The sequence below is a fragment of the Nanorana parkeri genome, unplaced genomic scaffold (assembly GCF_000935625.1).
Source record: "Nanorana parkeri isolate BGI_ZX_2015 unplaced genomic scaffold, ASM93562v1 scaffold87, whole genome shotgun sequence".
Taxonomy (NCBI): Eukaryota; Metazoa; Chordata; class Amphibia; order Anura; family Dicroglossidae; genus Nanorana; species Nanorana parkeri.
The window spans coordinates 1,738,577-1,751,071 of NW_017306355.1; the positions used below are offsets into that span (position 1 = coordinate 1,738,577).

Here is a 12,495-nt window from a genome sequence, read left to right on the forward strand (position 1 = left end):
AATCTTACTGCTAATTATATACAACCAACAGGGACATTTTCTGCATACTAGACAGTACATCATGACCGTTGCCCAACTATTGATTTCCAGGTGAAATAGCCAACCAAAGAATTATCCCTACCAAATTTATTTATAACCAGCTAATAATTATTAAAAAGTACTAACGTGGGAAAATCCTTAAAGGGAAACTTTTGAGGAGGAATAAAAAAAAAAGAAGAAAAATCCTCTCTGGGTGATTGGTGTACATTGCAAGGAAAACAAACTTTTTTGTTTGCCAGTTTCTGTTCTAAAGAAATAGCAGTTTGTTGCAGCATGTCCTTTCCAAACTGATCCCTGAATGTGTCTCGGTTCATTATAATCAGCCGGTGGGCTTCCTGCGTTGTAATAAGGAAAGGTGCAATGTCGGCATCCCTTTAGTAGTTATTAACCCTTAGGGAGTACCTCACCAGAAATTAAATTCCTATTGCAATGAATGCCTAAAATTGTGCTTGTATTTAAGTGCAGACTTCTGGGAAAATCGGTCAGTCAATCACAGAAGCAGGAAGCGACATTTCCGGGGGAGTGCTATACAAAAATACCTCCTGGTCACTATATTGCACTGAATTTTGTTGACAGATTAATATTAAGGCGGCTACAGTTTTAATTGAAAAGGTCATTTTTAATAACATTAAATTACAAAATGGATTGTGCGACAATTATATATGCTACATTGATGTAAGATTTTTATTCATCTTTTTTTTTTTTTTTTTAAGTGGATTTACTCTTTAAAATGTACATTTCAGCAGATGTATTTATATCCTACTATAAACATGAAGTAGAATAGATTTTTGAGTGTAGTTTTGTGGTTTCTGCTTTTTTAAGGAAGTTCTACTGGGTATAGTATGAATAATGTACATATGTGACACTTGCTTTACAAACCAAGGAACTGAAAGAAAGACAAGTCCCAGATGGTTGGCTCAATAGCAAATCCAACATTTGCAAGTGAATTTTCACTTTTGCAGTGAAATTGGAGAAGAAACCTCTACATGACACAGGTCAAAAAGGAAGTTAATTATGTAACTAATTGGACACTGACAAATCAAGGCTCTAAGATAGCCCTGTATAACACTTCCCACTCCCAGCCTGCCTCTGTTTTGTAGTAAGCACTACAAGAGTGGATCACAGAAAACAGAGGGGAGGGTCTTGTGATGTACTCCAAGACACTATCTACAAGTAAGGCAAAAATCCTGTGTTTTTATTGACCATACATCACAGCATATAAGGAGTTAATTCTTCAATGAATGGGGCGTCCAAAAGCAGTCCAACAGAGGGGCAGGCAACACTGCAAACAACGGCAAAAAGGCCTGTGAAAACAACTAATCCCAACAGGAAACAGGGGCCCACATATTAGAGGTCCCCTTAAAAAACCTTGCGGTCGAAGCTATCATCCCCAGGGGCTTGCAGATCCACCTGGTAAAACTTGCCAAAAGTGTGAACAGAGGACCAGGAAACAGATTTTCAGGCAAGACAAAGATACCGTTTTCTTAATTTCACGACATAAGGAGTTAATTCCTCAGCAAATGGGACATCCAAAAGCAGCCAGCATAATAATCAACAGATAATAGGCCTGAGAAAATAATTACCATGGAGGACTGTCTGAAGAATCAAAGCCAACATCTGCAAAGTCCTAAATGTCCACGTGGTAAAACTTGGCAAAAGGCTGAACAGAGGGCCAAGTGCAAATTTGGGAAACTGAAGCCTGCTGCTGGAAAGCCCAAAAAGTGCTAAAGCTCCTGCCATAGTTTGTATGGTATGTACAGCAAAGGCCCAGGAATACCTGGGCCTGCTGACAAACCTATCAGTTTGTTGTTGAACCTGGATGCCAAGAGGCACACATCCAGTGTACCCCACCTGAGACAAGGGTTCCGAAATAACTCTGGGATCACGATGTTGATGATTGAGGGAGTCCACCTGCCAATTTTCCACATGATGTACACGGCGAGCAGGGCCAGAACATGAAGTTCAGCCCAAGCCAGGATCAGGTCAGCTTCTATTTGAGCTATGCGACTTCTGCTGCCCAGCCTTTGATTGATGTAGGCCACAGCCATGGTGTTGCCTGATTGAGTCTTGGACAGGTGGCCCTGTAACGTGGGGATCTAGCATTAAAAAAAAGGGACAAACTCTAGGAGCTCTAGGATTCTAATCAGAAGATCAGATTCCTCCACCAACCAGGTCCCTTGAACCAAGAGTTTCCCAGGACTCCTCCTGACAGGCTGGGATCCATCTTAATCACCTTACGGTATATCGCGAAGAAAGATTTCCCCGATTCCAATCCCAGATTGGAGATACACCACATTAGGGCAAGTGAATGGGGAAATCCAGGGATTGAGCAAGTTTGTTTCATGCAGCAAGAATTCTGAGCTGCAACAGTCTGGAGTGACATTGTGCTAATAGAGCCTCGAAGGAAGCTACCATCAAGCCTAGCACCTTCATTCAAAAGCAAGTGGCCGCACAACTCTTGTACCACAAGGTCCAAGCACGAGAGTGGAGAGATTGGATCTTTTCTAGGTTAAGGAAGGCCCTGGACAGGGTCATGTCCAAGAGACCAGGATCAGGTACTCCAACAGATAGGAGGCTTCCAGCAATGACTTCTAGGGGTTCAGGATCCATCCAAAGATCTGAACAGTTTCTATCGTCTGATGATGTTGGACAACAATGCTTTTGGTTGACTTCTCTGGTCCAGGTAGCCCACTATGGTGATGCCCCAAGATTGAAGCAGAGCTAAAGCAGGGGCCAGCACTTTTGGCGAAGAACTGAGGCACAGTGGGGAGGTTTAATGGCAGGGCAACAAATTGGTAGTGTTGTGCACCACAGTAAAATGCAGGTTGATGGGCAAGAAAAATGGCCATGTGCAAATATGCATCCTTGATGTCCAGATTGCACCTGTAATTTTTGTACTCGCAGAAACCCATGGCGGATCTTAAGATTGAGAATTTGTTGGCATCCACCCCCTCCTTTTAAACAAGAAATGGCAGGGTCTACAACAGGGACAGCCCTTTTAATAGGGTATTGCTGAGCAAACTGTTTAGCAAGAGTAAACAGTAAAAGTTTATCAGGGTGATCCCAGTCACCATACAACACCGGCTGTAAGAGCATGTGTCAGGTTTGGAGGTTTTCAGGGAACTCAAACTAGCGACCTTTGGCAAAGTAAAGGCAGGTGGTTTGAACTGTAAACAATCAAGACCCGCATGCACAAGGATGGAGATAGTGTCCTTGAGCTTGGAAGAGATACCAGGAGACTGGTCCTCTTCCTAGGCTGAATAATCATCGTCATCATCACTAACTTCTTTCCTCACAGGTGCATTGTTCTACTACTATCAAACAATTATTACAAAAGAGAAAGGAACGCATAATGCAACGACCAGACCTTGCTTATTTTAGTGCAGGGTTAGGGGAGAGGGAGAGGAGGGGACAGCAGCACCAGCGATTTCTTAGTAGACATACAGGCCATTACAGTAAAAATGTTGCTTACGGTGACGGGAGGATGCTAGTTTGTGTCCTCCCATTATGTGGAAAAGCCCTAACCCCATAGTTCTCCATTAAAGAATACATTTTATAAATAGTTTTCCTTGCACATGATTAAGCATTTTTGAAAAATAAATTTTTACTTAGTTTCACTTCATTCACAAAGTAAACATTCACGATGCAAAGTGAACATGCTCTTCTCCTTTAGTAATTAAACCCCAAATTATCTGACCTAGGTATGAGCATACATTGTGCAAGGGAAAAATAAAGTGTGGAGGAATACAATTAGAGACTTGCGAGCAAGACTTTCAAGCAGACTTTTAAAGCACTTAAAAAATGAATAATATATCCAGACCTCATACAGATTTGGATGTAAATTCTAAAATAATCCAGCTATCACCCTGTATTGGAAATGTGTGGGGCAATAGTGTGGTGCGGTTGTGGATACTGCTGCATTGTATGGATTACTTTCTGGGTCATCGCACATGAGAACACTAGCTGCATTACGTGGGTGGGTTTCCTTTAGATGCTCAATTTCCTCTCACTGCCTTAACATATACTCATACATACGTGTCTGATAACATCATTGTAACCATGAGATGTATACATGAGAATTGTCACTGTCTTGTTATTGTCTTTTTGTATTTGATTTACTTTATCCATCTGTTGGTGGAATGAAAATTAATAAAGACATGTTTAAAAAAAAAAACATATACTCATACTGACTTTACACCTTAGCCAAGTGTGTATCCGTGTGACTGTGACCGGCACGATAGATTATAGCATCCACTGAGGCAAGGACCAATGTGAAGGGTCTAAGTACTCTTAACTCTTTTGCTGCCAGAACAAAAATGCTTCCCCCTATTTTTCACACCCAAGTTAAAATGTAAATTTTTATTACATGAAAACCCCATAAACATTTATTTCCTTTCCTCTCACTCCCTGTTCCTTATCTAATCTTTAACAAAACTTCTCACATTGTTTACTTTCATCCCATTAATACATCTAAAACTTCCTGCTTCGGACTATCCCTTAAGGCAGGTTCGTTGACCTCTTGTATACACAGTAGAGATAGATCGATCTATATCTATACATCGATAGATAGAGCGATAGATCACAAAGGACAGGATAGTCTTCAGCGACCATCCATCTACTAGTTAGAGAAGGGAAGAGTAAGCAGTGGAGAGCAGGAGGTTTCATGCCTTGGAGTAGGGTGTACACTGGAAACGTTTTTTTTTCCTTTTTGGGGTCTCTGAGGGATTCCAGAGCAGTAACAGTGCTAGAAGAAGCTACAGGCTGTTCTTCCACTTTTAAAAAGAGGAAATCTGGCTATTAACAAAATTAACCCTTGCAGTTGGGCTACTCCCACACTACAAGGGTTAATTGCTTTGAAGATATACTCACCTGTTCCTTGGTCCTGTGGCAGTGAGCACTCACCTCTCTCCACCTCCACTTTCTTTGGCTGTGGTATGTCCCTTGGCACCCTCATGTTCAATGCAGGTAAAGGACCAGCATTAGACATGATGACGTCAGTGAAACTTCGACTGCCGGTAAACAAGGGAGAAGAGGCTGCCGGGCGTAGTTTAGCAAACAGGTGGCATCAAGGATCGGGTAAGTATATCTTCTTTAATCCAGCCCCTAGAACAAGACAAGCAGCTAATCCTTGAAGTGCAGGGGTAGCTCCACTGCATAGTTAATCGTGTTAATTCTTTTTTGAGGTGGCACGCACCACATCAATAAGAGCTGAAATGGTCTCTCTACTCTTTAGGGACAATATCATCTGGCAAGGATTTTTGAAGATTCGTAGAAAATATATAAATGGGGGAAGGAAAACTTTTGATTGTATACTAAGTAATTAAATTAGTATTTCATGGTGAGCCCCCTTTCAATAATTAGAACAGAAAAAGAACACCCCAGAAGAGGGGATCTCACCATTCATCCAAATATGCAACAATGTCAATAAAATGTAATTTATTAAACTATACTTTGTCTTGGTTTTTTTAAAAATCATAGAAAAACATGTATCAAAACATGAACAAACATTAAACATGAGGAGAGCACTCGGCTGAGTGAGATTATATTCAGCAAAACAAATAAAGTGATCGGTGCACCCCTGTAATGAATTTACTTTGTCGGGATCACTTTATTTGTTTTGCTGAATACAATCTCACTCAGCCGAGTGCTCTCCTCATGTTTAATGTTTGTTCATGTTTTGATACATGTTTTTCTATGATTTTTAAAAAAACCAAGACAAAGTATAGTTTAATAAATTACATTTTATTGACATTGTTGCATATTTGGATGTATGGAGAGATCCCCTCTTCTTGAGAAAAAGAAAAGCAATTGGTTAGTAAAAATTGTTTATGGTATGATGTGCATACCTGCACATTATGGCAAACGCTTACAGCAGAAAGCATTTTGTTAGCCAACGGACAAATGTGGAAAATCCCTTGTTGAGCTATACAACAATAGAGAAACACAGAAGAATTTCTAAATATTTTGATTATAAAAACATTAACTGGTACTCTTACATTTCCTTAGTACGTTTGCAAAATTATCAGAGCTTTTTGAATAATGTCCAACTCTATTTACTGGGATTAGAAGTGCTCTTCTCTCATCTCCAAATAGTCCATTAAAAGCATGCAATTTGGATTATGATTGCTTTAACTAGAACAGCTAGTAATTGGCAGCATGAGGGAAGACATTACACAGATAATTCAAAGAAAGCCGTAGAGAAAGAATGGGGAGGTGCAGAACATGGCCCTCATCTCTAAAGGTCTTGAGGGAAGAATTATTTTCGTTGTCCATAGAAACCAGTCAGTCATGTATTTCATACCTTCGTGGATTACATTACAGAATGAAAGAGTGAATCTGACTGGTTGTATAAGCAGCTCTATACTGCAAACAAAGATGGCCATTCAGTGGCATGCCATGTGATGTTCTCATTACTGCCTATGAGAGCACATACTGCGTCATAAACTCATCTCTATTCATTTGTGCAGTATCAGCTGACACACATAGGTTTTTTTCTTCCTTGCAGAATCCTGTATTTTTTCCTTTTTTAATCTGCCAAGGCTGTGCGTGGTTCCACCCACACAGCTGCATCATCCATTCACAGGATCTGTGAATGGAAAGAGGGACTCATAGATCTCAATAAAGCACAAATGTGGTGCTGTCACTGGACTTGTAGTCCACAGATTACTTCCTCCTGCCTCAAACAAAAAGGGACTGAAGGAATAGTGTGCAGGAGCTTGTGCATTGCAACCGCGATCCACTGGTTGTGGCTGCAATGCTTTGAAGGCTGAAATGCAAAAAATAAGAAATGCATATTTTTTTTCCGCTCTCATTAATATGTGTGCATTTATTATTTTTCAAAAGGTGAATTTGGGATTTAAGTTCCCTTCTGCTCTTCATTGACTTGAATGATGGCCATATATTGAGGATCTCCAGTGATTGAAGAGGATATAAAACACTGGGCCAGAGTTAGTAAGTGACTGGCTGGGCTTGGGATGGGAAGGGGGGGTTGGGAGTGGAAATTAGTCGAGTTAAGTTATGAGGTCCTGGAGGGGGGGGAGGGGGGTTTATCATTAGTTTAGGTAAATCTAGACTTGTCCTTTAGGGTCCACTAAATGTCATATCATATTAGTTCTTACCTCACCAAATCCTCCTTTGCCCAGAACTCTGTATTGTCGAAATGTATTCTTTGTGACCGGCTGCCTGATAAGAATGACAAGCAGAGGATGAGAAACGGATATACTATCTCATGTGTCGTTATTCACACCTATTTCTACATCTGTCGCATTCAGGCCCAAAAGGAGTAAAAGTACTTGGCAGGACTGTATTAAATGCTCACCTCTCTAGCCATTTCCACTGTAAAAAGCGATTGTAATATTGGCTATCCAGGTAGTCTGAAAATGGAGCCATGCTGAGGAAGTCATGGACAAGTCTGAAAGAAAAATAAAACATACAAATGTAAAAAAAGGAGAAGATAATACTACTACCAAGACCAGGTTGGGTATACATGTCCCTTAAGATTACTTTATACTGTCATAAGACTGAGACAATTAATTTCATATTCATACAGAGTATTGTAATAAGTCACATGCCATTTGTGAGCCTTGGCTTACTTAGAACAGTCTTTAAACAGTTCTTTGCATGGATTGTTCTCCAAGCTGTCTCGACAACCAGTGACCAGCTGCTCGGGGACCTCTGTGATATAATCTTCACTCTGTTAAACATGAAAAAAAATAAAAAAAGTAGCTCAGCAGATTTTCTATAACTAATTATAAACTAGCTCTAAACAGTAAATTCATGTAATGTATGCAGCACTGTATAATTCGTGGGATCACGAATTATCACATTAGACACACATAAAGACAGACATTACAAAAGAAAAGCATACATTGAGAAAAGAACCAATGACCTTCACTAAATAGCACAGAACATTAAATAAAGGCATAGGCATTCCAAGGTGTTATACAAGTATGTTCAGGACTACAATGGAGAGAGGTTTTCCCTCAAATGATGGGGCAGGACACAGAGGAGGTCTCCCACAAATCCAGACATCCCAACTCTCCTGGACGTTCCGAGAGTCTCCAGCTATTAGATAGCGGCTCCCGGCCGCCCAGGAGTGGAACATTTTCTCCTGGAAAGGTTTAATTTGCTCAATCTAGCAGAGTAAATATTTTCCTGCTATCCGTTTATTTTTTATTTTTTTTCCGACATCAGTGCCGCCGTCAGTAAGAGAAAAAAAATACCAGCATAGGAATGAATAGCTAGGCTTCTATTGCATATTGCAATAGCAGACTAGCTATTGCACCCGCCCACTGCTGCTGTCAATCAGCAGAGGTGGACCTGGAGTTCTCAATCAGGTCCTCCCCTGTTGATTGACCGCAGCAGAGGGCAGGTGCAATAGCCAGCTTGCTATTGGAGAGTGAAATAGCCAATAGCAATCTAGCTATTCATTCCTATGCTAATTTTTTATTTATTCTGACGGCAGCTTCTTTATTATCTGCCATCATTTAGGGGGGTGTTCTGGACAGAGGGCACCTCCCTGAAACTACTTTTTTCAGGTTGTGATCCCTGCAAATCCTCTCCTGTTGTGGAATTCAGCCAAGACCAATTTGTCTTAACGTAGAATAACAAGGAGATTTACTGATACACATGTGGGCACTTTCCTCATCAGGATACACATACATTATATGTATACAGTGGTACATACATTTTAGCAGGAGTATTTATAACCCACGGAGATGTGCAGAAGTACATTAGTTAATAGACAAAAAAAAATTAGCTTCCCAGTGGCCCTAAAACATTCTTCCTAACCTCTTAAGGAAACCTGTTTAATGACCTAGAAGGAACCATGGGCAGTTGGCATTGCTATTAGACAAAAAGGAGCCTAAACATGTACGTTTATTATAGTTAGGTTCAATTCTTTGTCACTCCAGTTGTGTCTGATCCTCTACACTTTTTTCTTGGCTCCCACAGAGCTTTTTAGTGTCTATATTCATTTATCCATCTCTATAAGGCAAAGTCCTGGAATAAACTATTGCTATAATGGTTATATGAAGTTAAGTTACACACAGTTAAAAGTGTCTGTAAAAATCAGCTAAATATGTTAATAAAAAGAAACACAAAAAGCAGCTAAATATGAACGTTAAAGACCAACTAAACTTCATGTTTATAGCCACTGAACACATTCCAGGTTCCTCAGTACAAAAGGTGTGCGCATTTTTACAGTCTGTTTTCTTTAGAGAGCAGCCTAGGTAGAAACGCCTATATGTGTATAAATATATGGGCTCCTATTCTATACCCTATCAATATCCCCACCCAGTGGATAACGAAACAGCTGCAGTGTATCTCAGTGCCCCACTGTTATTAAAAAAAAACAATAAATGAACACCACATTATATATTGCGTTAGTTGATAATCAATAGTGGGCCTTCAACTGTGAACTACTATACCCATCAGGCCCCCAAATCATTAAAACCCAAAAACACACACATCAAATAGTTACTAAAGTTGCAAAAGGAAATATAATACAACAAAGCAAACTCTTAGATACAACAAAGTCCCAAAAATGTAAGCTCAGCCCATACATCAAACTAACCACCATGTACAAAAACAATCCAAACTAGTGATGATCTTCATTCAAACACAGTGACGATCTTCAATGTGCTCCACCTTAAAAAGGTCCTTCTTGTGATCCACCCTTGTGTAATCCGCTGCTCAGACAAAAGAGACCAGATATTGAGCATTTGGGCAAGTACTCGCTCTCGCCCAAATGCTGCAATACCGGAACTTCCGGCAGTGCTGCGATGGAGCATGGAGCTGGCTTCTTGGCCAATCAGGTACCGGTCAACGGGTCATGACCTGCCTCCCAGCTTGCCAATTGGCTAGGAAGCCAGGTTCACTCTGCCTAGCGACACTGCGAGGCAGCCTGGCTTCCTGACCAATAAGGAAGCCAGTTGGCAAGTCATGACCCATCCCACGGCTACCTCATTGGCTAGGAAGCTGGTTTCTGGCTGCCTAGCGACTCTGTGAGGCAGTCTGGCTTCCAGATCCACCAGGAAGCCGGACGGCAGGTCATGACCATGACTGAGCCTCGGTCTGAGCTTCAGCTGAAGTGACACTAAACTCAGACGTCAAATCTTAAAAATGCATTCAATTACCTTAACTATTAACAAAAATGTATCTTATCTGTGCATCACTCAGCTGTAGATCCTCAAATCATCTCTGAATTGGTGTGGACACTGTCCTTCCTTCTGGAGGGTGGCTACTTTTGTTCCCCATGGTCCATGAGTGCTGTAATGTAGTCACCACTCCAAGCTCGCTCCTGTGATGGGCTATAATTTCAACACAAGTTAGCTAACTAAATGTGAGCTTGCAGTCCAATCACACGAGTGAGCTTGGAGCAGTGGCTACTTTACAACACGCAAGTTGTAAAGTAGCCAAAGCTCCAGTTATTTCATTGTACCTTGGACTGAGCTCCAGTTCAGTGACTGTGCCTTGGCCTGGGCTCCAGTTAACAGATTGTGCCTGGGCCTGGGCTCCAGTTAACAGATTGTGCCTTGGCCTGGGCTCCAGTTAACAGATTGTTCCTCACCCTGAGCTCCAGTTAAGGGATTGTGCCTTGGCCTTGGCCTGGGCTCCAGTTAAGAGATTGTTCCTCACCCTGAGCTCCAGTTAAGGGATTGTGCCTTGGCCTGGGAGGTATATCTAAGGAGAATGTTGTTCCAAGTCTGCTGAAATCACACATCACTAAGCATGTACACACTTATGAAAAACTATAGATTGCTAAATCTTCTTAAGGACATAAGTGTAATTAGGTTTGTCTGTATTGTAAAATATTATTTTTGGACGTCACTGCTCAGATGTTAAATAGTTTTCAAAACTTCATTACAATAAAAATATAGTGCAGTGCTCCCCAACCTTTTTATCGCCGCGGACCGGTCAACGTTTAATAATTCAACCACTTCAGCTCTTGTACCTTTATCCCCCTTGTGGACCAAAGCAAATTTTACATTTCCACTATGGGCCTGTTTCAGCAATAACTTTGTCATTGCTTAAGATAAAGTATTACATACATAAGGAGAATTTATCAAAACTGGAGCAGCTGTGCATGGCGACCAGCTTCTCTGTTTCATTTTTAAATAACTGAAAAAGCTGAAGAGAGAAGCTGATTAGATTATGGGGACAAATTAGGCTTTCTTTTGGCAATATTGTCTTGCAAAAGTTATTTTATTTTTTTAAATTATTTTTACCAGTGTTAGTTTTTACAAAAAGTAGTTTTACTGGAAACAAAAGTATATATATTTTATTCTGCAATTTGTCCCTGTAATTAAAAAAAATATAGGTAACAACCACTGTGTCTTAGCTGGCTGCGTTGACCCTGGACTTAATGAAGCACATTGGACCAACACCAGCAGATGACATGGCTCCCCAAATCAACACAGACTGTGGAAACTTCACACTGGACTTCAAGCATCTTGCAGTGTGTGCCTCTCCGTTCTTCCCCCATACTCTGGGTCCTTGGTTTCCAAATGAGATGCAAAATTTGCTCTCATCAGAAAAGAGGACTTTGGACCACTGAGCAACAGACCAGGTCTGTTTTTCTTTAGCCCAGGTAAGACGCTTCTGACGTTGTTTGTTGTTCAGGAGTGGCTTGACAAGAGGAATACGACATTTGAAGCCCATGTCCAGGATCCGTCTGTGTGTGGTGGCTCTTGATGCACTGACTCCAGCCTCCTTCCACTCCTTGTGAAAGTCCCCAACACTTTTGAATGGCCTTTTCCTGACAATCCTCTCCAGGCTGCGGTCATCCCTGCTGCTTGTGCACCTTTTTCTTCCACACTTTTCCCTTCCACATAACTTTCTATTAATGTGCTTTGATACAGCACTTTGGGAACATCCAACTTCTTTTGCAATTACCTTTTGAGGCTTTCCCTCCTTATGGAGGGTGTCAATGATGGTTTTCTGCACAACTGTCAGGTCAGCAGTCTTTCCCATGATTGTGATTCCTACTGAACCAGACTGAGAGCCCATTTAAAGGCTCAGGAACCCTTTGCAGGTGTTATGGCTTAATTAGCTGATTAGAGTGGGACACTTTGAGCCTAGAATATTGCACCTTTTCACAATATTCTAATTTTCTGAGATTGTGGATTTGGGGTTTTCATGAGCTGTAAGCCATAATCATCACAATTATGACAAATCACGGCTTGAACTATCTTGCTTTGCATGTAATGAGTCTATCTCATATATTAGTTTCACCTTTTAAGTTGCATTAGTGAAATAAATGAACTTTTGCACGATATTCTAATTATTCGAGTTTCACCTGTTTTTTGAAGGCTGATTTTTGAAGGGAGTTGACAATTGAGTGAAAATGCAATTCAATTATCCAATCATGTAAACCTGCTTATTTAAAATTTAATAAGAAGCTACTCAACATTTTTAGTAAACCAGCCTTAATCTTTCTTTAACGTGTTCATTTAC

General features: G+C 40.7%; 1 protein-coding gene across 1 annotated transcript in view; it reads right to left on the minus strand.

The window, feature by feature from the left end:
* GRK6 (G protein-coupled receptor kinase 6) overlaps window positions 1-12,495 on the minus strand; it is a 58,161-nt gene that overhangs the window by 29,986 nt on the left and 15,680 nt on the right. The window contains exons 5-7 of the mRNA XM_018552389.1: window positions 7,632-7,732; window positions 7,358-7,450; window positions 7,158-7,221 (exon numbers count right to left, since the gene is read on the minus strand). Coding sequence (XP_018407891.1) covers window positions 7,158-7,221; window positions 7,358-7,450; window positions 7,632-7,732 — 258 coding nt within the window. The remainder of the gene's footprint in view (window positions 1-7,157; window positions 7,222-7,357; window positions 7,451-7,631; window positions 7,733-12,495) is intronic.